Source organism: Nyctereutes procyonoides, unplaced genomic scaffold (genome assembly GCF_905146905.1).
Source record: "Nyctereutes procyonoides isolate TBG_1078 unplaced genomic scaffold, NYPRO_anot_genome, whole genome shotgun sequence".
In the NCBI taxonomy this organism is placed as follows: Eukaryota; Metazoa; Chordata; class Mammalia; order Carnivora; family Canidae; genus Nyctereutes; species Nyctereutes procyonoides.
In genome coordinates, this window is record NW_026575052.1 from 25,105,650 (window position 1) to 25,132,619 (window position 26,970).

Sequence of the window (26,970 nt, forward strand, 5' to 3'; positions counted from 1 at the left end):
GTAGCACACCGCTGCCAGGCAAGCCCATGCATGTCTGAAGCCCACTGAGACCCAAGCTTCTGAGGCTTTTCCGGTTCTCAAGAGAAAAGTCCAGACTTGTCACCATGAGCCCTGAAGGCCCTCACTGGAAGATTGCTGCTGGCCCTTGGAGCCCATGGCTTTGGTCCTCAGATTGGTCCCTGCTGATCCCAGTCCCATCTCTTGACCCTGCCCTTCAACACCGCCACCCTTTTTAGATAGAGGGAAACTCCCTTCTCCAGGGCGGCTTGCGGTCTTCCCTCTCTGGACCTTTGCACTCAGGGTGCCCCAGACTGTGCCTGAAACGTCCTTCCCACCGCAACCCCCACCCAACACTCCCGTGTCTCTGTAGGTGGTAGCTCAGAAGTCCCTTCTCCCAGGAAGCCTCCCCTGACCACCTATACTAGTTTAGGGGCTGAGGACAGATGTTCTCACAGCCCTCCAGAGTTCCCCCTTAGCACTTAATTGTCTTTCCTGAGAGAGGGAGGGGACATCCCCCCCCCCCTTGGGCAGGGACCAGAACCCCTGTGTTTCCAAGTATGCATCTCGCACCCAGCATCACGCCGGGACGCCAAGCAAACGCTCCGATATCTGCAGTAGGAAGAAAGGAAGGAAAGGAAGCGGGAAGGACGAGGGGAGGAGAAGGCGCGACCCTCCACCTTCTCTGTTGCCACATCTCTTGCTCTTTCCTTTTCTGCCCAGGTCTTCGCCGCTCTGTCCTTATGTCTGGAGTTCTGTCGGCGCCGCTGACCGTCCGTTTCTGAGCTGGCGTCCCCGTCTCCGCGCGGCCCCTCGCGCCCTCGCCCCCGCCGCGGGCCGCGCTCCCAGCCCCGCTGCTCCCCGACCTCGGGCGCCCACGGTCCAGGGGGGTCGCGCCCGCTGTCTCCCGCGGGGCGCGGGGGTCCCGAGGCCGGGCGCGGGGCTCCGGGGCGGGGGAGGAGGGGAGGAGGGGAGGAGGAAGGGGGAGGAGGGGAGGAGGGGAGGAGGGGAGGGCCGCGCCGGGGCGGCGCGGGGCGGGCCGAGCGCGCCCCCTCCCTGCGCCGCCCGCGCCCTCCCAGCCCCGCAGGCCACATCTGGCGGCCGCCCCGTCCCGTGTTTCCGCTGCATCCAGACTTCCCCAGGCGGCGGCTGGAGGCTGCGCATCTGGGGCTGGAGCCGTACAAAGCGGCTACGGGCGGCGGCGGCGGCGGCGCGGGCTGGGGCGCGGGCGCGGGCCGGGGCGCGGGCCGGGGCGCGGGGCGGACCATGCGCCGCTGAGCCGGGCGAGCCGAGCCCACCGAGTCGCGCGGCCCCTCGGAGCGCAGCGCAGCGCCAGGCGGGCGGCGCCGCGGCCGCACGCACCGACCAGCGACCCCCCGGGCGACGCGCGGGGCCCGGGAGCGCGATGACCCCGGCGCGCGGGGCCCGGGGCGCGCTGGCCGGCCCGCTGCGGGCGCTCTGCGTCCTGGGCTGCCTGTTGGGCCGCGCCGCCGCCGCGCCGTCGCCCATCATCAAGTTCCCTGGAGATGTCGCCCCCAAGACGGACAAAGAGCTGGCTGTGGTGAGTTGCGGCCCGGCCCCGGGAGGGAGGCGAGTTGGGAGAAACTCCGGAGGCCGAGGCTCGGGGTGGGGGTGGGGCGGGGGGGTCTCCGGAACAGCCACCCCCGCGGTGGGCGCGCGGCGTGGGGAGGAGCTTCTGGAAACCGCTGGGTGGGGGGTGGTCTTCGGCCGGCGGAAGGCGGGATCTCTTGCAGCCCCTTGGTAATCGGAGAAGGCCTTGGGTAAACAACTTGGCAACTTTGAGGCCCCGCAGGGTGGGCGAGGAGCCAGCGGTGGCAGGGCCGGGGATGCTTTGGCCAACAGCTGGAAGGGACCTCCTTTGTAAATAAAGGGGCATTGTCTTGTAACTGGGGGATTTGGCAAGGGGGCCCGCTTTGTAAACAACTTTTGGACACATCTGGGGGGTTGGCTACGAGCCCTTGGCCCTTGGCAAGCGTCTTGCTCGGCCTTTGGCCAGAGGTCTGAAAGGGGCCTCTTGAAAATGGAGGGTCTTTTGATCCCGCGTGAGACTTTGAGAAGAGGGTCCCTTGGCGCCCAGTTTGGGTTAACTTTGGCACACACATGGATAGGAACTCAGGGCAAAGCAGAGCTTGGCCAACGCCAGGGAACCTTCGGCACACATCTGGAGAGAGGCCTTGGAGGGATCTTTTGGCAAGTATTCGTGGGCCGGAGGGGAGCAAAGAGCGCATCCTTTTCACCTGGCTTAATGGACAGTTGGCCCGGAGGGTCAAGCGTTGCACCTGGAAAGTTTCCTCGAACTTCTCCAGAGGCTTGGAGAACCGGGGAGAGAGCTGGCGGGCCAGGCGCAGGGAGGGGCAGGCGCACGAGGGGCCCCGGCGCGTGGGGCGGGGGCGGGGGCGGACTGAGCCCCGTGCTGGTGGGAGAGCCGCCAGCCGGTCCTCCCTCCGGGCGGGGATCCGAGCTGTGGCTCGGAGGTGGTTTTGCCAGCGCGCTCGCCTGGCGGCGGAGCTCCCTGGACCGGCCGGCCGCAGCGTTACTCGAGGGGGCTGGGGGCATCAGAGGGGCGCTTCCTCTCACCCTGTAGGCGCCTGGAGCCTCCAGGGGTACCTCCCAGCCCACGAGACATCTGCTTCTTTATTATTCTCCTTCATCCTGGCCCTCAACCTGCCCAGGACAGGACTTTTGTACCCCCTGGTCACCCTAGGAACCCCTTCTCAGAATGTGACGCCACCACTCCCTCTCCCTGCATATAAGCTTCTGTCCCTGCTGGATAAATAGGTTGGGAGATCATACTTGTCTTTTTTCTTTTTAAGATTTTATTTATTTATTCATGAGAGACACACAGAGAGAGGCAGAGACACAGGCAGAGGGAGAAGCAGGCTCCCTCTGGGGACCCCGATGCGGAGTTTGATCCCGGGACCCCAGGATCATGCCCTGAGCTGAAGGCAGACGCTCAACCACTGAGCCACCCAGGTGCCCCGAGAGACCTTACATTTTTAGGGGGCTACTCATTTCAAGGATCTGGAGCTGGCATGCCTGATGATGTGGCTGTTGCCTGGGGCTGGGCTTTGCAACACTGACAGAGCTCCCTGGGTCCCCACACCTCCTACAGCACACGGAAGTCCATGTTGCCCCAAGGCCATGCAGTAGGAGGCTTGAGGGGCAGCCTCTGGGCTTAGGCTGCCTGGCCTCTCATCAGGGCGTCATGAGTGGCCAGCCTCCTTGGGCAAGTGACTTCATTTCACAGTCTCAGCTGCTTCTGCAAACAGCATTGAGAGTGGGTCTCAGAGTTAAGGGTGAGGCCATCATAGAAACCTTGAAGGGCCCTTGGTCCATGGTAAAGCCTCAGCGGGTGATAACCATGGTCATTATTCTCATTGTCACTATTATTATACTCTCTCTTTCCCTTTCCTAGCTACCCCCACCCAAACAGGGTTAGGGCCTCTGTAATAAAGTCTCTGGGCTCTTTTCACCATTCCAACATAACACACCTCACACATCCAATTTTGCACAGACTGTGGTCCATCCACCTCCCCACGCTGGGATTTGCACCCTGGAGACTAGAAACACCTGTCATGTTCACCAGTCTCTCCCGAGTACTGAGGCACACAGGTCCTGGCACATGGCAGGGAGGCAAAAACCTGAGCTGGTTGGTCCCTGAAACTCCCTAGGGGCCTGTTTAGTTTAGGCCTCAGCGAGCACGGAGCCAGCTGAGGACAGGATGATCTTCTTTTTGGAAATTACAGCTCTAGGATTTGAACACAGGTCTGTCTGCTACAGGAATCCATGCACATGAGCCTTGAATATCCTTCTAAGGAAAGTGACAAAACCAAATCCCTCTGTCTTCCGTAGTTAGGTGAATTAAAAGAGATGGTGGAGGTAAAGAGGAGAGGCAGAGAGTTATACTTCCGAGTCTGGGCTCCAGAGCCAGATTGCTTGGGTTCAAATCCACCCTCTGCCATTTGCGAGCTGTGGGATCGTAGGCAAATTTCCCGACCTCTCTGTGCTTTACTTATTTATTTAAAGATGTTACTTATTTATTCATGAGAGACACACAAAGAGAGGCAGAGACGTAGGCAGAGGGAGAAGCAGGCTCCCTAAGGGGAGTCCCATGCGGGACTCGATCCCAGGACCCTGGGATCATGACCTGAGCCAAACGAAGGCAGACACTCAACTGCTGAGCCACCCAGGTCCCCCCTCCCCTGTGATTTAATTTCTTTCTCTCTATGGGGGAGATAGCAAGAGTAACTGCATTCAGAGTTGCTCTAGGGGCATCTAGTAAGCTCCCAACACGTGCCCCCAGCCATGTGTCGTTACAGCTTTCAGGTCACTCAGTTAGTGAGTGACAGAGCTGGTTTGGGAACCTGGGATTCTATCCCAGTGCCATTAGGTTCCTGACTATTTTGGTCAACATTATGTTATCCTAACATGGCTGCTTGCCTCGGGCTGTTTGTTTCTTCCAGCAATACCTGAACACCTACTACGGCTGCCCCAAAGAGAGATGCAACCTGTTTGTGCTAAAGGACACACTGAAGAAAATGCAGAAGTTCTTTGGGCTGCCCCAGACTGGGGAGCTTGACCAGAGCACCATCGAAACCATGCGGAAGCCACGCTGTGGCAACCCTGATGTGGCCAACTACAACTTTTTCCCCCGAAAGCCCAAGTGGGACAAGAACCAGATCACATACAGGTGCCGAGGCAGGGCTGCAGGCAGTGGGGCCCCAGAGCTGGGGGACACTGAGTGTCCTTGGGCCTTGCCTTCTCCTTCGTGGGGACCCAGGGTGTATCCAGTGACAGCCTGGCATCTTCAGAAGTTGAGTTCAAAGTTCTTAGGAACTGGAGTGAGACCAGAACTTGAATCTCACACTAGCCTGGGGGCAGCGGGCTGCTTGGCTTGCAGTGCTCTGAGCCTTGGCTTTCCAGTGTATAAAATGGGGCTAAAACACAACCTCCTCTTAGGTTTGTTGGAAACTAAGCTTGGTCACCGATATAAAGGGATATCCTAGCACCCAGCATACAGTGAGAGTGTAAGGAATGCCAGTCACTGTCCTTATTAGAGGGGCTCATAGGGTGGGTGAAGGAATTTGATGATTGGTTGTTAATTGAGTTTTATATGGTATTATAGAGTTGTTATTATCGGTTGTTAATTGGGCTGAGAGCTCCCTCTGAATGCTCATGTTGGATTCCACGGGTGAGATCTCTGCCTCATAGCCCTCAATGCACTATTCATTCCCCCCCCACCCCCCCCCGCCCCGCCGCCCACCAGCCGGAGGTGAGAAAGGAGACTCTTGAGCCAGGTGTGGAGATGTGGGCTGGTCTAGGACTCCACAGAAGCCCAAGGCATTCTGGGTGGACTGTTCTCTTAGCTCTGCTCCACATGCACACACATATACCTGCTTTTGCATACACAGTCATGCACACTCATACATGCCTGCAGAAACCTATGCACCCCTTACACGCTTAGGCACAAACTTACATACCTGCATACATGCACGCACATTTGCACACATTCATGCATGGTCACACACACGCTTGTACATGTACTTGCATGCTCGTGTGCATATGCACACTCCTGTTCCCTTGTACACCCAGACACACTCACATGCATCTCCACCCCCTGCAGGATCATTGGCTACACACCTGATCTGGACCCTGAGACAGTGGATGATGCCTTTGCTCGTGCCTTCCAAGTCTGGAGTGATGTAACTCCGCTGCGGTTTTCTCGTATCCACGATGGAGAGGCTGACATCATGATCAACTTTGGCCGCTGGGGTAGGCAGAAGAGGGGTCAGCAGAAGGCAGTCTGGCCATTGGAGGGGCACGGGGTCCTGAGCAGAGCTTAGACAGGAAAGTAGAAGATGTGTAGATACTGGAGAGCCACATTGATGTGGGGGCAGATGATTTGACAGTGGGTTTATCCTGGATGCAGTGTAATCCTGAAAGCAGGTGGTCCACCTGCATCCCCCAACGTGGTAGTCACTAGGTACATTGGGCCATTTTAATTTAAATTAGTTAAAATTAAATTAAACTTAAAATTCAGTCACACTAGCGACACTTCAGCTCCTCAGTGGCCACATGAGATTCATGGCTATTGAATTGAATGGCACAAAGAATCTCCTCATCGTCACAGAAAGTTCTGTTGGCTAAAGCTGGTGGACACTGAGGAATTCTAGATGTGAGAGAGGGTCAGAAACAGCAGAGTAGTGTAGACTTGAGAGGAAATGGGCTAGAACCTGGCATCAAGGATGCCATGTGGGTTGGTATTATGAACACTGGCAGTAGTATAGACACGAAGGTAGGTAATGTGGAGATTGTGAGTGGTATTGCGATGTGGGTGAATGGCAGAGGCAACAGTGTTAACATGTGGGTGGGTGGTATGCACCTGGGTGGCAAAGTAGACTTGTGGGTTAACATTGCGGATAGTGAAAAAAACAAAACAAAACAAAAAAAAAAAAAAAAACATTGCGGATAGTGGTAATGGTATGAGTTGAGGGTCAGATATAGGGTTAAATTGACAGTATGGATGTGGGGTAGGTGATCTGGACAATGGTATAGATGGGACAATGAGAGAGTGGTGAGGATGAGGGTGTGGCACATTAGTATGTGGATAGGTATGATGTCACTGGCGGTAGTATAGACAATGAAAGTCAGCGGTAGAGATCCTGGGGACTGTATAGACTTGGGGTGGGTGGGTAGTGTAGACCATAGGATAGTTATAATCAAGTCAGGAACTCTACTGAGACTCTGTGTTCCCAGGGCTGGATGACCGTACCAGGACAGGGAAAGGGATGGATGTTAGGGTTGAGGGACCATGGACAGGGATGTGGCTGGGTTAGGGCCCCGCTGGGGCAGCTAGAAGCTGAGACCCTGTGTATTGCAGAGCATGGAGATGGATACCCCTTTGATGGCAAGGACGGGCTCCTGGCTCATGCCTTTGCCCCGGGCCCTGGTGTTGGGGGAGACTCCCACTTTGATGACGATGAGCTGTGGACCCTGGGAGAAGGGCAAGGTAAGAGAGCGAACATCTACATGCTGGGTCTCCTCTCGGGTCCTCTGCATGCCTTGCTGTCCCTAGCAACAAGGACCGTGGCTTCCCTGGCAACCCCAGACACCTCCATCTCTCTCCGATCAGAGAGCTGGCCATGGGAGGGAGGTCACATTCCTGACTGAGTCAGAATCCTGGTCTCCAAAGAAGGGTCTGGAGACGCTGACAGTCCACCCCGTGTTACCGTACGCAGTGGTCCGTGTGAAGTATGGGAATGCCGACGGAGAGTACTGCAAGTTCCCCTTCCTGTTCAATGGCAGAGAGTACACCAGCTGCACAGACACTGGCCGCAGTGACGGCTTCCTCTGGTGCTCCACCACCTACAATTTTGAAAAGGATGGCAAATACGGCTTCTGCCCCCACGAAGGTGAGCTTCCACCTGGCCCTAGGCTTTCCTCCTCAGCCTCTACCTTGCCAGGCTCCCCACTCTCCCCCTGCCCTCCCTACTCCTCCACAGGCCTGACACTGCCAGCCAGCCAGCATGTCCCCACTCCATTCATTCAGGCCCCACCACCCTCGTGTGAGCCATGGTTGTGTCCTTCTCATCTGCACGATTATTTACACAATACTTTCATTAAATCGGTTTGTTGGTTTTGTCATTAGCAATAGCATTTGTGAAATCACAGGCTTTTAAAAAATATATATTTTATTTATTCATGAAAGGCACAGAGAGAGGGGCCGAGACTTAGGCAGAGGGAGAAGCAGGTTCCCAGGCTGAGCAGGGAGCCCGATGAGGGACTGGATCCCAGGACCCAGGGATCACGCCCTGAACCAAAGGCAGATGCTCAGCCATTGGGCCACCTGGGTGCCCCAAATCACTGGCTTGTTGTACTAATTACTTTTTTTCTAATGTGCGTGAGAATGAATTTAGAACTACTAAAATGCCCAGTGATTCTCTCTAGAACCAGTCTCTAGCCCCAGGCCAGGATGGGGGCTTCAAGGACTTAAGAAGAGGCTGTGGAGGATGGCTTGGAAGCCTAGCAAGCTTGGGAAGCAAGACTCAGACACAGAGGCTGATACCCAACCTGGTTTGGGGACACCGGCCCTGGGAATTTCAGCCATTGTTCCCGGTTCTGACCGACTTTTCCAGTGTGTGTGTGTGTGCATGCATGTGGACACGGACTCCCATGCTCCTGCACACACACCTGGGTGTGTACACATGTCTGGGTGTGGGGCCTCTTCCTTATCTGCCTCTCTGGGTTTTTGTTTCTGCTTGTGTCTGCATCTCTGTGTCTTGGCAAAGGCATTAGGCCTGACTCAGTATTTTTGTAAGTGTTTTTGCCAATGCTTGAGACATTAACATTTTCAGATGTTTTGAAACCATACAGAGGGAAAAGTTTTTTAAAGTGGTCAAGGTATTGACATACTCAATCTTTTTTTAATATATCCTTTACCATGAGACACACTTCATAACTGGAAATCATAAGAAGACAGCATGTACGTTTTTATACTTGTCACATCATCATACTGGATGATTCTAGAAGTCAAAAGCCCAGAAAACTGGAGGGAAATGGGAGAAAATCCAAAAATTCATTTTGTAAATATTTGTTTCTTTTCCATCCCCATAAAGACTCTTTGATCTATATATCCCTGTGTTTTTTCGGCTGTAATTTTACATGTTTGTTATGACTTCATAGCTACTGGACATTGAGTACCAGCCATCTTAACAGAAGGAAAGGAACAAAGATCTAGTTAATCTGTTCCTGTTTATGCTTTTAATACCAAGCTCACACAATACTTTGTATTAAGTAAGAGCTCAAACCACTGACCATTAATAAGTCAGAAATTTTTAAACAAAAATATTTTATGTATCTTGCATTTCCCAATAGGGATTCAATCAGAGTTAACCCTGCCATGTGTCAGTCCCTGTGATTAAAACAAAATGCCTTGATTGTAGAAGTGGAAACAGCTGTAATTCTTAAGTTTGGTTTTTCCCTGCATTGGACATTAGCCATATACTTGATCTTTAGCCAGATGCAAGTACGTATAACACGCGCGTGTTTGGGTCTTGGAATAGAGGTTCTGGTTACTCAGCCCCTCCTGACTGCTGAGTCAGTGTCCTTTTCCCTTTATCCTTGTTGGGGGTAGGATCTGAAAGGAGATGGGGCTTTCTGGGTGGTAAAAATGCAGCTGTTGGGAGGCCAGAAGCAGAGGCTGGCCTCCACAGAGGTTGACACTGTGCCTTTCCTTCTCTGAGGCCACCAAGACATGTGGCTTCAGTTTTGGCTCTTTCTGAGTCTTGTTGTTTCTGGCATTGTGGGGGAAGGTCTCTTGGTTGGGAAGAGGAGAGTAGTGAGGATATGGGGCCCTGATCCTGCCATCTCTGGCCCACATTTTGGTCATGGTGGAGTTAATGGGGGTTGATGAGGTCACCTCTGGCGCCGTTGCGCACAGATGGTCCTTGTTACGCACTTGTGGTTTTGCTAGTTGGCAATTCCAGAGACACACCATTTTGTAGCTTTAGGGTGGATGAAGGCATTGGGGGAGCAGGAGAAGAACCTAAGAGAGACCAAAACCCAGACTCCGAATCCCACTCTCCCCAAATTCTCCAGTCATAGCCTCACATCTTGGGAAAGTTAGAACGGGAGAACAAAGTGTATGTTATCCTTTCCCCCTCTCCTCCTCTCTCCCCTGCAGGGACCACAGCAGGGCCATCCAGGAAAGTGCCTGAGGTTGAAAGGGAGGTGAAGCTTCCTCTGTGTGTGTGTGTGTGTGTGTGTGTGTGTGTGTGTGTGTGTGAGTGTGTGAGAGAGAGAGAGAGAGAGAGAGACAAAGACTGTGTAAGCAAGAGAGAGATGACCACGAGCAGTTCCAGAGTGAGCCTTCGCAGAACCGCTTTCCTGTCTCTCGAATGGAAAGCCTCTTGTGGTCCTGCCAACCACGATCTACGTGGCGTGGGCATGGACCAAGCATCGGGGACAGAGACCCTTGGGTGTGGGCAGGGCTCTGGAAGCCCCACGTGCCTCAGGTTTTACCATCTCCTTGTTGGGAGGAGGGAGTTTGGGTGGGTTAAGGGAGGTGTCCTTAAGGTCCCAGGGGAGGGACTGAGGTGGCCAGGGGGGACAGGAGTACTCTCCAGGAGCCCAGAGAAGCAGCAGTTGACCAACGGCTAGAGATGGGTTTTGAATATTTTAACGATGCTATGACCTCACTGGCGTGACCCGGCGGTTGGCGACCAGCCAGGGCTGGGTCCACGCGGCGGCCAGCTGACCCCCAGGCAGGCAGGCGGTGGCCGCTCACATTCACACCCTCCCCTCTCTCCCCCGCCCCCAGCCCTGTTCACCATGGGTGGCAACGCTGACGGACAGCCCTGCAAGTTCCCGTTCCGCTTCCAGGGCACCTCCTACGACAGCTGTACCACGGAGGGCCGCACGGACGGCTACCGCTGGTGTGGGACCACGGAAGACTATGACCGCGACAAGAAGTATGGCTTCTGCCCCGAGACCGGTGGGTGTCCCCCCCCCCCGCCGCCCCTCACCTCGGCCGGCAGCCTGCCCTGCACACAGAACCTCCCAGAGCGCCCTCCCCACCTCCCACCTCCTTTCCCAGGACAAGGGGTGGCAGTCAGAGTGCTTAGCAGCTGGGACAGTTGGGCACCCAAATCTGAACGGTCGGCGGGCACCCGTAGCCAGTTGAGCCGTCTGGGAAATGCCTGATGTCGCACCAGCTCGGGACCGGTCTGAATGGTCCACCTTCCGTCGATTTCCTTTGCGATCATTTCTCTTTCTCTGTCTCCTCTTGAAGTCTCTCTTCCCTGCCTTTCTTTGCTCCTGTCTGCATCTCTGGCCTTCATTGTCTGTTTTTCAGTAAGGACTCCCTGCCTCCTTTCCTCCTCCCTCCCTCCCTTGCTTCCTGCTTGCTTCCCTGGCCCATCTTTACTGAGCACCTGCTTTCTGCAGGAGACACGGGTAGGTCTTTGCAGGACCCTGCGTGAGGGAGCTCCTGGTCTACGGGAGTATGTGGGTGCTTCTAGCTCTGCCCAGCCCCCTTTGCCTCTGGTCCCTCTGGCCTGGTCCATGGGAGGCTAATCAAAGCTCTGGAATCTGGCTGCGTGGGTGTGAATCTTATCCCTGACACTTCTAGCAGTAGCTGCTCAGGCAAGTTTTTTCATTTCTCTGAGTTCCAGTTTCCCATCCATGAAATGGTGGGGTGGGGGTAGGGGGTAGGTTATGCTCCCTACTGCACAGGGTTGTAGAAATGTGTATAAGGTGTTTGCTCCAGTGCCCAGGCCTGAGCAAGTGAGTACTCAGTAATCATGGTTTGTTAACTGTCTGCATCGTGTCATTCCCTAGTGGTAGCCTCGGGTTCCTCACTGCCCCCTGACCCATGTCCCTCACTCCACAGCCATGTCCACTATTGGTGGGAACTCGGAAGGCGCCCCCTGTGTCTTCCCCTTCACCTTCTTGGGCAACAAGCATGAGAGCTGCACCAGCGCGGGCCGTAGCGATGGGAAGGTGTGGTGCGCCACCACGGCCAACTATGATGATGACCGCAAATGGGGCTTCTGCCCCGACCAAGGTACAAGGTTCTGACCATTGGGCAGAAACACCAGACCCCATCCCGCCCCTGCACCGGAAACCTTCCTGCCCTCCCCGCCATCGCCCCACTGGCCACCCACCTCAGGCACAGACACCAGCCCCACACACCCACCTGTGCTGGTAGAGACAGTATGTTGACTGAGGTCCTGCCCATCCCTGGAGACGCTGTGCTTTCCCTCCACCTTGACTACCCCTCTAGATGGGGTGGTTCCTGCCCAAAACATTCAGTGCTGGGCACAGGGTATCCTATACCAGAGAACGATTCCCCTACAAGGCATTCCTGCTCCAACGAAGAGCTGCCTTCAAGGAGCTGGGTGGGCAGGAGATGTGAAGAAAACAGAAGTAGTCTCATCGTCCAAAGCCACCCTCCAGGCAGCACGAGAGAGCCCCCAGAGCCCTCCTTGTCCCTTTGCCAAGTTGTTAATGGTGGGGAGGGTCTCTGACAGTGCTGAGTGCTGAGGACAGCTGCCTGACACAGCTCTTTGCCCTCCAGGGCACACAGGCTGGGGCAAGAGAGTGACCAGGAGATAGGCCATGACCTTACTATGTGGTCAATGCAGGGAGTAGAGGGGTGCCTGGGGGCACCATGCCCACTCTAGTCTGCAGGGCCGGGTGGCATTGGGCCCAAAGCTCCCTAATGGCCCCAGATGGACAGGGGAGAGGGTTGCTGCAGGGCTGGCCAGAATTCAATCAGCCTCTTTCTAGGTTACTTTTCTTGTTTACTCACAATGAGATGGAGTTTGAATTGCATTAACTGCCAGAGGCCAGCCAAAAGAGTTTTCCTTAACCCCTACCGAATGCCAGGCTAGGACATAGCTTGGTATTACGTGCTCTGCTCCAGCTTCTGCCTAAAGGTGGGATTCTCCATCTGCTGGGAGGGCTTAAGGCTCCAGAGCTCGTGTGGCACACTCATAGCATGTATTAGTTTCCTGGGGGTGCCCATAACCAAGTGCCACAAACTGGGTGTCTTAAAACAACAGAAAATTATTCTCATGCACTTTGGAGGCCATAAGTCTAAAGTCGAGGCATTCGTAGGGCCACATTCCCTCTGAAGACTGCATTGCTCCAATCTCTGCCTCTGTTCTTACATGACCTTCTAAGTATCTTCTCTTCTTAGAACGACACAGGTCACAGTGGATTAAGGGCCCACCCTACCCTGGTACGACCTCATTTTAACTTAATTTATCTGCAAAGGTGCTATTTCCAAATAAGTTTGCATTCATAGGTGCTTGGGGTTAGGAATGAACTTATCTTTTGGGGAGACTCAATTCATCCTACAACAGAGTATGAAATGGGGTTTGCTCTCTGTGACTGAGCCTGGGCAGCCACTCCAAGTGAGACTGGATTTTATGGCTTCCTCTGGGGAAGAAACAGGGGACCCACTCTCTTACCTCTTGGAGACCCTACTCTTTGTAGAAAAACATAAAGGCAGAAAACCAGATTTTTAACAAATGAGACTTTAAGTAGAGGATTTACAGCTGTTCCTGGTCTCCTCTAGAGCTTGCATGAAGCCCAGCCTGGAAGGGACAAAGGAACTTTGGCTGACCCTCCTTGAAAGCAATTGGCATAGTCTATCAGACCCAGAATTCTCAGGAGAAGAGAGAATTAATATGTGCCACTTGCAGGGCTCTCTGCCCCCTACTGTGGGCATGTCCTCAAAGTCAGCATCACTGGGGCCAGAGCCTCGCTCCTCTCTCATCTCTCTCCCTGTCTCTACCGCTCTCCCCCACTGCGGCCCTTAGGGTACAGCTTATTCCTGGTCGCAGCCCATGAGTTTGGCCATGCAATGGGACTGGAGCACTCTGAGGACCCTGGAGCCCTGATGGCACCCATTTACACCTACACCAAGAACTTCCGTCTGTCCCATGACGACATCAAGGGCATTCAAGAGCTCTATGGTAACCCGCAGCGTGGGAGTCTCGGGATGGGAGTCTGGGGAGGTTATGCAGCCTGGGGTGGAGGCTTGGGGCTTGGGAACCAGCAAGGTCCCATCTTTCCAGAGCTGCAGGAGATGGAGGCAGGAGCATTGATCTGTTCTGAGCATATCAGAGCAGCTCCTCAAGGGTTAGTCCCCTTCCTTTGGATGGTCCTGTTCCTTTCCAAATAATATCAATATTCATGTCCCTCTTGGCTTCCCGGAGCCACTCCGTGAGCTCAGCAGGGAGAAACTGGCTCCACGTTTTCAAGGTGGGTACACTGAGGCCTGACTAAGGTTCCCTTCTGGCACAGGGTCGCCAGGTTTGAGCCACCAAGTTAGGTTTAGAATTCAGGAGAATGAGCTAAAACCCAGGACAGAATTGCTCAGCATGTGGAAAGACCCTGATGACATGGAGAGATGAAAATGTCTAGTTTTCCTACCTGTTCTTTTATTTTAATGTGTAATGGGCACAATGGAACCAGAGCTTGAAACTAGTGATTTATTTACTATTACTTACAATGAGGCTAGAGTGGGTCCATTTAAAAAAAAAAAAAGTGGCTATAAGATGGTCCTGGACCAAGTCAAAGTAGTGGAAGTGGTGCTGGGTGACAGCTGGGGGCGCACGGATTTGGGAAGGAACACCGGCTCGAGGTAGAGGTGTGGAGTTTGAGGGCCTCTGCCACTCACGCACAACAAGCGATGGAGCAGGACTTTACCTCCCTGGACTCAGTTTGCACTGTGGCCGGTTGTCATGAGGAGCAAAGGGATGAGTCCTTGAGAAAGTGCCCGCTGCTGACTCTGACTCTCCTGTGGGCTTAAGGACCCGAGCGTTGGAGTTGAATGATTGGGTGAGTCATTTAACCTTGGTGGGCCTCAGTTTCCTCATCTGTAAAATGGAAGTACTATGATGAGGACTGGTTCGGGTGATGTTGGTGAAGAGCATTTGTAAAGGACCAGGTGCTGGGGGTTCTGGTTTCTCTTTCCTGTCCCCCACCCATCACATCCAGGCATCATTTCTGTGTCTCACCTGGGCTCAATCCAAGGCCAGAATACTATTTCTTCTGACCCTTAGCAGGTTGAGTGGGCAGCCCCGGGGGCTCAGCCTGGTGGGGAGAGTCTGAGGTCATGTCCTCCTCCAGGGGCCTCCCCTGATGCTGGCACGGGCACTGGCCCCACCCCAACTCTGGGACCTGTCACTCCTGAGATCTGCAAACAGGACATTGTCTTTGATGGCATCTCTCAGATCCGTGGGGAGATCTTCTTCTTCAAGGACCGGTGAGTGCAGGAGCTTGCTTCTTGTCCTGCCTTCTGCCCATTCCCTCTGTTATTCTCGTGGTCTGGGAGCCCACTGGAGGCTTCACAGAATGGCCTGTATAGACAGTTTGTCCCGTGTATTGGGCAGCCTCCAGATGTCAGTGGCTTACCACACCAGACATTTCTTTTGCTCTATCCTAGTCTGTGGGTCTGCTAGGTGTCTTGGCTTCAGGCTATGGTTTGGGTTTGGGTACGTTCTGCATGTCTCTCATTCTCCTGGGGTTAGCAGCTACTCGTGCCAGATGACAAGCACAAGAGGCCAAATCAAATCACACAAGAACATTTAAAGCCTTCACTCACAACACGGCTGAGAATGTTCCACTGACTGAAGCAAATCACATGGCCAAGCCCAACACCTGCTATAGAGGGTAGTATTTGTGAGGTCACATAGCAAATGCACGTGGATGTGTCATTCTAAAAAGGGGTGGAGGGAAGAATTGGGAACAACAATCCAGGTTCCCACAGGCTTTCCCCTGGAATGGCCTTGACCCCGGATAGCCAAATTGTGCTTTGTATGGGGAGCAAGTAACCACAGGGGAGGGGTGGTATCCTACTATATATCTATCTATGCTATAGATAAAGGCCCCCCATTCAATCAACCAAGAGCTGAAACTCACCCAGCTACCCTAGCCCTCCCAGAGAATGGCAGACAGTATCTAGGACCGCATTGAAGGGTCTGTCCATCATGTGACTGTACATATATGCATGTATACATATACCCATCCATCATTCATCTATTTGTCCGTCATCTATCCATCTATTATTCTTTATCTATTATCCATTAGCCTGTCTTCATTCCTCCATCCTTTCATCCATCCAACCATTCAGAAAGTGTGGTAGTTGACAGAATGGGCTCTGGAGCCAGATTGCCTGGGTTGGAATCCTGGATCTGGTGCTTAATAGTTGCACGATTATAGGCAAGTTAATTATGTGTGTCCTTGGTACCTCCATTTTCTCATCTATAAAATGGGAATAGTATTCTAACCTGCATCATGGGGCTGTTGTAGAGATTAGATGTTGTAAGATTAGATGCTTAGACTCATGCCTGACACAAGGCAAGTGTATTGGATCATACTAGCTAGTATTATCAACAAACAATCACTTGGCATCTATTGTGCCAACTACTTTGCTTTAGGAGCTGGGGTGGGAGTTGGCTTGCTGAGAGCAGATGGGCTGCCTAATGCCTAGAGAGGTCCATGGGCCTCCTACACCAAAGCCCCAAAGGGTGTAAATATTAGGAGTGTGGGTTTCTGTGCCCACCCCCAGGCCCTCTGAAATCTCTGGGAGTGGGCCCCAGGCATCTGCATTTTCACAAATTCCCCTATGATTCTTATATTCATTGAAGTGTGAGCAGCAGCAGTCTGATTTGGGAAACAGGCAGGGAGACCTGACAGCAATCCACAGCCGGATGAAAGGAATGGACTTGCAGAAGTATTTTGAAAATGCTTGCCTGGACACCTGCAAGTCAGGGAAGGCTCTGAAAAGGAAGCAGCCCTTCAGCGGGCCTTTAAAGAACTGAATCATGTGGGAGTGACGAGCTGACAGATTGGAAGGGTATTTGGGCAGGGGGCCCCACAGGAGCAGATCAGAGCAGAGCTGTAGAGATGTGAGACTTCCTGGCTTGCAGAGGGGAGGGACGGAAAGAGCCTGATGAGGCTGGAAGATGTTCCATGAACTTTTGTGAAGCACGTCCTCCTCTGGTCCAGGCACTGGGCTCTGTGCCGCAGGGAGGATGCCCTGCTTTTTGCAGAGTCTTCTGGCCAACAGGGAGATGGCCAAAATGCCGAGATAGCTAGGAGACCCAGAATGCAGTGAGAAGTCAGGTACTGACTTGAATGCCCAAACCTGGAAGTGTAACAAAAGATGCCAGTGCTTTCCAGCAGCCCCCATTATGGGGATGGGGAAGAGGTAAGTCAGGGGGCCCCACTCCCCAGGACTGTCCTTAGCCTGGAGCACCTCCCCATAAGGAAACCCTGACCACACATTTAGATCTGAGAAATGCAGACCTAGAAAAGGGTACAGAGCCCAGGCCCAGGTTTAAAGCCATCCCTGGCCTGATACAGCATAATTTCAGAAGGAAAGTGATGAGTGTTGATGGGTTTGTTGAATTAACCAGCAAATATTTAAGCCCTGATCAGGTGCAAAATGGGGGATGGAGAAAGGTAATATTGCAAGATAGTTAAACCCAGAACTTTGGAGTCAGGTCTGGATTCAAATCCTGATAATATTGTGATCTCTCTGAGCTTCATTTGCCCAATAAAGTTGATGGTACCTTCCTGCAGCAGGGTGTTTGGGCTGCAGATAACGGGGAACCCCAGCTCAAACCAGCTTAAACAACAGACAGAAATTGCTGTCACGTGGTATGAACTCCAGGGGTAGGGTTGCCTCTAAGGGCAGAAAGAAGCTCAGTGACTTAATGATATCTTTGTCCACTGCCATCCTCTCGAGGCTGGGTCCCTCATGGTCAGACAATGACTGCCAGGGGCCGTGGGGGCTGCAGGCTTCCTTGGCCATATCCAGCAGGAGAGAGTGAGAGATTCCCCAGCTGTGAATTACAAGTCTGTCTGTTCAATCTCATTGGGCCCACATGAATCATACAGTAACTGCTGAATCCATGCCAATTTCTAGGAAACTCTAAGCTCTGATAGGCTTAGACCAGTGGTTCTCAAATGTTGGCATGAATTAGGATCATCTGGAAGGCTTGTTAAAGCAGATTGCTGGGCCCCAAGCCCAGAGAGTCTGGTGCATAGGTCTCGAGTGGGCCCCAACAAAGTTCCCAGATGATGCTCATGCTACTGGCCTGGGAATCGTACCTCGAGACCAGTGGCTTAAGCTCATCAGAATGGGGATGGGTCTGCCGGTGGGCAAGCTCGGATCATAAATATGGAAGTTGGGATCCCTGGGTGGCGCAGTGGTTTGGCGCCTGCCTTTGGCCCAGGGCGTGATCCTGGAGACCCGGGATCGAATCCCACGTCGGGCTCCCGGTGCATGGAGCCAGCTTCTCCCTCTGCCTATGTCTCTGCCTCTCTCCCTCTCTCTCTCTCTCTCTGTGACTATCATAAATAAATAAAAATTAAAAAAAAATAAAATAAATATGGAAGTTGTGTGAAGAAGGATGATAGGGAAATAAATGTATCATGGATGCTCATAGACCACCAGGAGTGCATATTATCTTGTCACATTGTGAAGATTTCATTTTACAAGACACACAAAGGGCGTGGTGCTTTGTAGGCTGTCCGTAAATAAGAGCTCTCGCCCCTGCCAAAGTACACGAGTCCATTCCATTTCAATTCAGGAGATGATTTGAGTCCCATCAGCCCCTGCCTCAATGGACATCTGAGCTAATAAGAGAGATAAACCATCTTAAAAAAATCATCAAACTGCTATTCCAGACACTCGTGTTGAGGAGGAAGAATGTGGTATGACGGAGGTAGTTAGGGAAGGCTTCCTGGAGGAAGGAGCAAGACAGGGGCAAACAACATGGCTTCTCAGCCCCGGTATCTTGCAGATCAGGTGGGCAGAGCTCTGCTCATTCTCCAGTCCTGCCCCCACGTGCCCTTGACCTGGCCTTCCTGTCTGAAGGCATCATCAATGGGAAGTTTTTGGGTGGGCTTGTGGTAACAGCTGCAGAGTGACCCAGAGTGTGGTTTCCTGTGTCCCCTGCCCCCACTGCAGGTTCATTTGGCGGACAGTGACACCACGGAACAAGCCCATGGGGCCCCTGCTGGTAGCCACATTCTGGCCTGAGCTCCCGGAAAAGATCGATGCTGTGTATGAGGCCCCACAGGAGGAGAAGGCTATATTCTTTGCAGGTGCGTGGGAAGGTCTCTGCCTCGCCCTCAGATCCCTGGGGCTCTGCACCGTGGTTCCTGTGTACCTGTGGGTACTCCCTGTCCTTTCAGGATCTGTTCTTTCAACCATCAGTTCCAAAAGCGTGGGATTCCTCTGGGTGATTGGCTCAGACACCCAGCATCAAACAGCACTAGCCCACAGAGTGAACATTCCATTACCTTTTAATTTCCAATCCTGATCCTCTTCTAGAAGGAAAATCACAGTTTAGTGCCTGTGTGCTGGTGTCCCTAACACTTTTCTAATGCTGGAGCCTTTGGCAGACAACGATTTTAGCTAGAACTTTTTCTAAGATGATCTCACTTATAACATTTAAAATAAATTGATTTCCAAAAAAATTTATCTCCATGGATTTCAAGATGAATTCAAGATGAATTCCTCGAAAACAGAATAGGAGGTCAATAAGAGGACGGAAAGTCTCTGTAAATGGTAAAAATTACCAGGGGTAGGGTCACGTGGCTAACACTTGGGAAACCTGCTCATTCAGCATCTGAACCTACCACGTGCCAGGGATCCAGCCGCTGCCCTCATGGAGCTCACAAGTTGGTGGGGGAGACAGAAAAGCAGGCTGTGAGGAAATGCAGTAGGGCTATGGCAGGGCAGGGAGGACCAACTGGACCTTGCCCTGGTCTGAGGTGTGGGCACAGGGACGGCTTCCTGGGGCATCAGACAGGTACGTGTTCCACCAGCCAGCTCCCCACCCCCTCCATCCCAGAGTGGTCCTGGGCAGTGGCACCAATTAGGAGAAGGTGTTCATGGCAAGTGTGGCACTTAGCGTGTGAATAGCAAGGGCTGCTTCTAGAGGCAGGTTGTAAAACCATATATGTGAGTCCCGGTCCTGGGCACTGAAGCAGAAGTGAGCAGGACCTCGTGTCCCCATCGAGAGCGGCCACGGTGGCATCCCCGACAGACAGACGATAGGCAGAAGAGGCCAGGCTGAGGGGCTTCAGCACCAGCCACCAATGCCCGCTTTGCTCCCTCCCCAGGGAATGAGTACTGGGTGTACTCAGCCAGCACCCTGGAGCGAGGGTACCCCAAGCCGCTGACCAGCCTGGGGCTGCCCCCTGACGTTCAGCGCGTGGATGCTGCCTTTAATTGGAGCAAGAACAAGAAGACCTACATCTTTGCCGGAGACAAGTTCTGGAGGTAAGGGCTTGGCGGTGTGGGCGGTAGAAAGGGGGACAGCACAGCCAGCTGTGTGTGCGTGGAGAAGACGTGCTGCGGTTTCCTGCTTCCTGGGGCAGAGTCGGTGGTTTGGGGCCATGGGTTCCCCCTCCGACCTCTGAGAGGTCCCCAAAGGATCAACCATCCTTGGGCACGTTTCTGGTGCAAGGTGGTCAGAACCTCCTTTCCTTTTCTGAAGTCTTTGGATGGGGCCCCTGTCTGCCTGTCTGGAACCTCTCATTTGGGGGTGCCTTGCTGAAGAAGGCGGTAATAAAAATAAAGCTAATTACTGCTACTACTCACACTCTCCACCAGACACTATTCTGTGGACTTTACGAGAAAATGTCGTTACTCCTATTCACATTTTACAGATGAGGGGAAGCATCTCGCTTAAAGTCACACAGCCAGGTCATGGCAGGTTGGGACTTGAACCTTGGAATTCTGGCTCCCAGAGACTATGCTATTTATTCCTCACTATTCACTACTATACCTTAGATAGCGGGGTGTGAAGAAATAGGGGTGATGAAGGCGGGGGGTGGCGCTGAGGACCCGGCAGGAACTTCCAAATCAGGTCCCATGGGAAGCAGCAGGCACTCTCTGGCGTGTCTGCCACCAGTCCAGTGTCTCTGGGTGCAGACTGGCAGGGGGCTAGTTTGGAAGCAGGTAGCTCCCTGCTCCTGGTCATCAAAAGGGAAGGGTTCAGTTCCAAGAGGCCATGATCAGGGCTATGGGTCAGGGAGTCCAGTGTCCAGGAATGGTCAGTGAAAGGCCATCCAGACTTCTGGAGTTTGATTATAATTCTTCACTTTTCCCAGACAAGGAAACTGTGGCCCAAAGAAAAGAAATAACTTGGTCTACATTATTTAAGTGCAAGTGTGCTGACCACAGAGCCGGGATGATAACTGCTTCTCTAGTCCCATAACCCCACACCCCTCCACGGGACCCTGAGGGTCATTTGGGCAGTAGGGAGGCATGGGAGGTGCAGGGGGTGGTTCCTGCATTCCTCCTGTGGCTGCAACTGCATCTGGGGCCCTTTGTCTGCCTTCCCTGGAACATTCCAGCTTCCCTCCCAGGCTACTCTCTTCTCCCCTTGCCCTGCTCCCCACCACCCTGCCCCCAGAGGCTCTGCATGCGGAAGCTATTTGCCTGTGTCAGGGAGGAATTCCAGACGTATTTCTAAGATACTTAGCAGCTCAAACTGATGGATATCTCAAACCTCAAGAAAGAACACAGTCAGCCAGGAAACCTTGGGGCCGGCTTTCTGCCCAGAGGCTCCGGAACACTCCTCAGCACTAGCACATACTACAAATGGCCTCTCAGCCTGGTAGGTGCCCTGAATCTCTAAATCTTAGAACCCAGACGGCGAAAGACACAGACACATAGAAACGTGAATCTTAGAATCTTCAAGCACTGGTGTCGACGATTCAGGGTATTGGAAGGACTTCTATAATCTCCCTCCAATGTTCCCCACCCCGTGGATAAAAACACATATGACAGATGCGACCACATGTGAATGCGAGTGAGCACATGCACATGTGTGCACATACACGAGGACGCTCGGCTGTGGTGGAGCCTGGCTGGGTTTTGGGCAGGGTTACCTGTTTCTCAGTCCTTCTCTGCAATAAGCCCACCTTCCAAAGCTGGGGTCCAGGATGCGCTGCTGTAGGCCAGTGAAACTTACTTAAAAGCAGCAGAGCCAAAGGCCTTATCGGAATCTCAGGGCTGGGTTTCCTGAAGAGACCGATGCATCTCCTGAAAAAGGTCATTAGTGAATATGAGACACTGTTACTGGAGCTGAGTGTGCAGGGGACTTGGAGGCCTCCCTGCAGGAGAAGGACAGACACCCCCAATGACAGAGGACAAAGCTGCTGCCTCCAGCCTGACATCCCCTAGTTTAATCCAGGGAGTAATCAGCCCTTGCTTCTGGAAGCTTCCACTAAGCCCACGAATGTATATTCGATATCTTCTATGTTCTAAATGTATATTTGATATCTTCTATATAAAGCCAGGTGCTGGAAGACAGTGGTCAAGAAATAGTCACACTTTTCCTTGCAAAATTTATGGTAGAATGAGGGAAATAGACATATGTGCATTTCGCCTTTATTTTTCACGTAGGGTAGATACTATCTTTAGCCCCATTTTCCGGGTGTAGAAACTGAGGCTGAAGTGGCTCAAGGATACACCCGAAGAAAAGCTAGGATGGAAGCGTCTGTGTTCTTAACACCTGTTCTACACTGCCAGTTTCCACAGCTGCGGGGAAGTACAGGGTGTTGCAGAGAAAGAAACCTTTTAAGACAGCCAGCAGGAAACACTGTAGGAGCCTGGGGACAGAGAGCCGAATGAAGAGCTTCGAGCCCCTGCAGAGCCAGCACCTTCTGATGTCATGATGTAGGGCCCTTCCCAGAGGAAAAGAACTTGGAACCAAATTGGTTCTCTCCCCTGAGCCTCGGTTTCCACATCTATAAAATGAGGTGGCTTCCTGCCCTGCCCACCCTCTGTGGCTAGGCTGGATGCAAACATAGGGCACATAGCTCTGGGTCGGGGGTGGGGCTTCAGTGAAGGCCATGTGGATGATGTGGATGGAGGGCTGGGATTTTGAGCTGCAAACTTGGCTTTGGTACACCAGGTCACGAGGAAGCATGTTAGGTTTTGCAAGCAGTCTTATGATGCAGCTGGGATCAAGGAAGGCTTTTCTGGCAGTTTCTCAGAGTGACGGAGAAAGGGGGAAGCAAACCCCCCTGGAGAAGGGAACTTACAGGAGAAATTATTGTGGTGTTGGGGTGGCCATGGGGAAGAGGATCCACTCTGAGGCACAGCAGAGGAAAGCCTGGCTGTCACTAGAATGGCATTCAACCATGGGTCTGTCTAGAAAGTTAGCTCCACAAGGGCAAGACTTTATCTGGATTTTAGTATATGCTGCCGAAGCGAGCACTGTCTTGATTATTGCAATATCCACTGACAATCAGAGAGGAGGAGCTCATTAAATATTTAGGGAATAATAGGTTGTGTGTAAATAGAGAAGCAAAGGAATCTAAGTGAGCCTAGCATTTAAGAAATTCTCCCCAAATTGAAAAAGATGGAGACATTGCTAGCCAGGAAGAAGAATATGCCAGCTAATACCCCAGGTAACTACCTGGATAAAAGGCACAGACCAGGATAACTACTCACCCTGTTAGCAGCAGCAGGGACTCCAGTGGCGGGAGGCCTGCCCCCTGACTAACAGAGCTTCCACCCACATACCTGCACTGTTAACCTGACCATCCCAGATGAGATCATCTCCCAGGATGTGGATTGTTACCTCCACATGATGGATAAAGAAACAGCAGTTTGTCCAAAGCCTCTCAGTGAAAGGTTGCTGAGGCTGGAATTTGTCCCTAGGTTCCTAGTCCAGTGCTCTTCATACCATAGCAGGGATCAGAAGTTTGTAAAGGGACTAACATTTCCCAAATATCTACTAAGTACCAGATATGGAGATAGGCACTTTGCATATATGTTCTTTCAATTCTTATATATGTCAATTAAAAACATTAACTACAACCCCATTTTATAGTTGGTAAAGTGGAGGTTTGGAAAGCAATTTACAGCCCTGGAGCCAGACAGGCCTGGGTTGGATTACTCCTTGGAAGCTGGGTGCCCTTTCTAAGCCTCTGGCCTGTAAAATTGGTATTAAGGTAATAACTGTGTCCTTGCGATTGTCACAAGGATTGACTGAGAAAGTATATGGAAAGTGGTTAACACACTGGTTACACTTTAGCAATAATCACAAGATTGCTCTTATGGGACTGTTTAAGTCACGTAATTAATAATGAGTAGTGGAGTTGGGATCCAGACCCCAGTCTGACTCCCTGGCCTTCCACTCCAGCCGGCTGCCTCCAGGCAGGGCTAGGGCTGGTTTCCCTGGGCTGGACCCTCCCATCAAGGTGGGAGGAGGGCTGGCCTCCAGGAGGTCCCACTGGTCCCTCAGATCCGCTTGCTTGCAGATACAATGAAGTCAAGAAGAAGATGGATCCTGGCTTCCCCAAGCTCATCGCAGATGCCTGGAACGCCATCCCGGATAACCTGGACGCCGTGGTGGACCTGCAAGGCAGTGGTGAGCTGCCCAGAGCCCTGTCCGCTTTCTAGGACAGGCCTCCCCACCCCCAGCCAGGGCCCAGCTCCCCACAAGCACACACTCCCTCATTGTGTAGGGAGGCAAGTGGTGCTGGGGCGGGGGCGGGGAACAAACCAGCCCCTTCAGCCCAGTACTGGGAAGGCATCCAGACCCCTGACCTCTGTGCACTCAGCCGGCTCCAGGCAGTAAGACCCAGAAAGGCCTCTCACAGCTGCAGGGCCTGGAGCCAGGGAAGGGAAGGGCAGGAGGCCTGCTGGAACAGGAAACATGGCTCTGTGCCCTGCATTCATTCTGGGGTTTGGTCCAGGCCCTTTCAGGTTCCACAGGAGGCCTTGTGACTGCCTCCCATTAGCAGAAGGATGGCTCCATTTGAGACAGGACAAACTTTGTCATGCCCTGTTGCTGATGTGGCAAAGATGTCCCACTCAACTCCATCCCTCGCTGAGTAAAATACAACCAAGTATCAGCAAGGGATAGGATTTGGGGTTGGAAAAACATATTCCTGAGGAGGCTTCTGTGAGGTCTGCAGGGTCCTGGGAATGAGTCCAGTTTGGCTTTTCAGAGGAGGTTGCAATTAAATTCCACAATGATTTCTATTGAGCCCCTATCATATGCGAAGCGCACGGCCCAAACCTCCTGTGGCGAAAGGTCTCATGTGTCCAAGAAAGAGCAAAGTATAATCCAGGGGCCTGGTTAAGGGTTCTCTTCAAGAATAAACATCTATGGAGTCCCTCTCAGGTGCCGGGCTTTTAAAGGAGGCAAACAAGATCATCGATGTCAGGAGTCACACATCTTAAAGCCCATAGGGGCTGGGCCAGTAGCACCAATGAGTGAAGCAGACAAGGCAGACAGGAGGGAGGGGTGGAGTCTGTGGTGAACCAGAAGGCACATAGCTTCTTCACAATCATCTGCTTCTTGAGGCTGCTGCAAGAACGGGACCCAGTGCTGCTAGATATCCTAGCTGCTTTATTTTATTTTATTTTTCTAAGATTTTATTTATTTATTCATGAGAGCGAGAGAGGCAGAGATATAGACAGAGGGGAAAGCAGGCTCCCTGTGGGGAGCCTGATGTGGGACTCAATCCTGGGACCCCAGGATCACACCCTGAGCAGAAGGCAGACCGCTGAGCCTTGAGCTCAACCGCTGAGCCACCCAGGCGTCCCTATCCTAGCTGTTTTAAGAGGAAGCAAGAAATGTATATTTTCGTGTGAAGTTTCCAGATGTTTATGTGTTGGCAACTTAGAATTCAGAACAAAACAAAACAAAATATTTGTGCAAGCCAAATAAAACCCCTCTGCAGGCCTGATGGATTGAGAAGCCTCCTAGTTTGCTACCTCTGGTCTCTGGGACTTGCTTAGTTTGTACCCATGCTCAGTGGAGTGCTGAATAGCATATGTTATCTGATGTAGTCCTCGCCACAAGCTCTAAGAGGTCGGTATCTTAATTCCCATTCAAGATGAAAAACAGGGACTCAGGGAGTGGACTTCCCCAGCCATTCCCTTCCCTCTGGCCTCAGAGGGATCTTCTCTGGTTGAAAAGCCTGTCCCCTATGGCAGGTGGCTCTCAAAGCTCCCAGGAACCTTCCATGTCTCAGGGTGGGGTGGTGACAGCCTCCCCTCTTTCTCATCCCAGGTCATAGCTACTTCTTCAAGGGTGCGTATTACCTGAAGCTGGAGAACCAAAGTCTGAAAAGCGTGAAATTTGGAAGCATCAAATCCGACTGGCTGGGCTGCTGAGCAGGCTCTGGCTCCCCCAGGCCCTGCCCCCCCACATTGCCTTCTGCACACCGGGCCCTGAGCGCCAGGGAAGGACCCGGATGGGCCTGGCAGCCTTCAGCTCTGTAGTTAAATGGGCGTGCTCACCCCTCCCTGGTAATTTAAGATTCTGGAGAGTGGCTCTGCCCTGTGCCCAAGGAACGGTGCTGATTGTACCCCTCCCAACTGCCCTCACCCCCCCCACCCCGTATCCCACCAGCCCCCCAGAGCCACCCCCAAAGAGATGCCTTGATATTCTCAATGCAGCCCTGCCTTGGGCTGCCTTGGTGCTGTCACACACTTCAGGCTCTTCCCCTGCCACGATTTTCTGTGGCTCACAGCACCCTCGGAGCCAACAGACAGAAACTGTCTCAAGAGGGCACTGGTGGCCTGACAGCCCGGGCGTGGCATGGGGCAGTGGGACAGGGGCGCGGATGTGGCCGCCCCACACACCTGGCTTCTCACTGCTGGCTGCCTTAGGACCTCTCCTACATTAGCAGTTTGCTTTGTATGCACTTTGTTCTTTTCTTTCGATGTTTATTTTTCCACTTTGTGATTGAATTTCTTGACCGAAGGACTCAGGTTGTCTGAAGTCACTCCACGATGCATCTCAGCCCACATAGGGATGGTTCTCTTGTTCCATCTATTTAGTACAGCCCTCCCCCATCCATTCCTCCACTGGCTGGAGGAAAAAGCCAGCCTCGGCTCCCCGCTCAGCCCCGCCCCCTCCCCTTCAACAGTTCCCCATGGGAAATGTCAACAGAGTATGAATAAAGACACCAATTGAGTGGCGGGTGTTTGTGGGCTTTTTTTGCAGAGCCTGGGGAGGGGCGATGGCCCCTGGGCCCCAGGCAGAGGAAAAAAAAAAACAAAAAGTTTAAATCTCTATTCCCTCCAGGGCTCAGGTGACTTTTGCTGCAAAGGTCAGAGCTGCCAAAATAAATAGCAAGAGACCCTCCAAGTGGGTGAGCTGGAGTCCCTCTGTCCCGTGGAAAGAGCCTTGCAATAGCAGTGGTTCTTTCATGTTGCTGGCAGGGTCTCATTCAAGGCTCCCTTCCTTCCTGACTCTCAGTTTTCTCATTGACAATAACACCTGTTCTAACACTAATACCACCAACAGTGAACAACAGTAACACCCCCTCCATTAACAGAGTGCTGATGGGGGCCGGGCACTTGACATGCATCACTTGTGTAACCTTTCCAACAACCTAAGCTTAGAGGAGGAAGCTACAATTCGCCCAGTGCTTACAGATGAAGAC

The 26,970-nt window shown here is 52.8% G+C and overlaps 1 protein-coding gene across 1 annotated transcript; it reads left to right on the forward strand.

Moving 5' to 3' along the window:
• Positions 1-1,259: 1,259 nt before the first annotated feature.
• MMP2 (matrix metallopeptidase 2) lies at positions 1,260-26,498 on the forward strand. The gene is made up of 13 exons (XM_055331943.1): positions 1,260-1,558; positions 4,482-4,708; positions 5,642-5,790; positions 6,899-7,027; positions 7,257-7,430; positions 10,337-10,510; positions 11,408-11,581; positions 13,344-13,499; positions 14,659-14,794; positions 18,509-18,645; positions 19,669-19,828; positions 23,827-23,936; positions 25,590-26,498. The coding sequence occupies exons 1-13, from the start codon at positions 1,403-1,405 to the stop codon at positions 25,691-25,693; spliced, it is 1,986 nt and encodes a 661-aa protein (XP_055187918.1). The 5' UTR covers positions 1,260-1,402; the 3' UTR covers positions 25,694-26,498.
• Positions 26,499-26,970: the final 472 nt, after the last annotated feature.

Excerpts from the sequence above, each read along its gene's own strand:
- MMP2 (XM_055331943.1), top strand. The coding sequence starts at position 1,403 with ATGACCCCGGCGCGCGGGGCCCGGGGCGCGCTGGCCGGCCCGCTGCGG. Across the intron at positions 13,500-14,658 it reads GGGCATTCAAGAGCTCTATG|GGGCCTCCCCTGATGCTGGC; the intron begins GTAACCCGCAGC and ends GTCCTCCTCCAG. Across the intron at positions 18,646-19,668 it reads GAAGGCTATATTCTTTGCAG|GGAATGAGTACTGGGTGTAC; the intron begins GTGCGTGGGAAG and ends CTCCCTCCCCAG.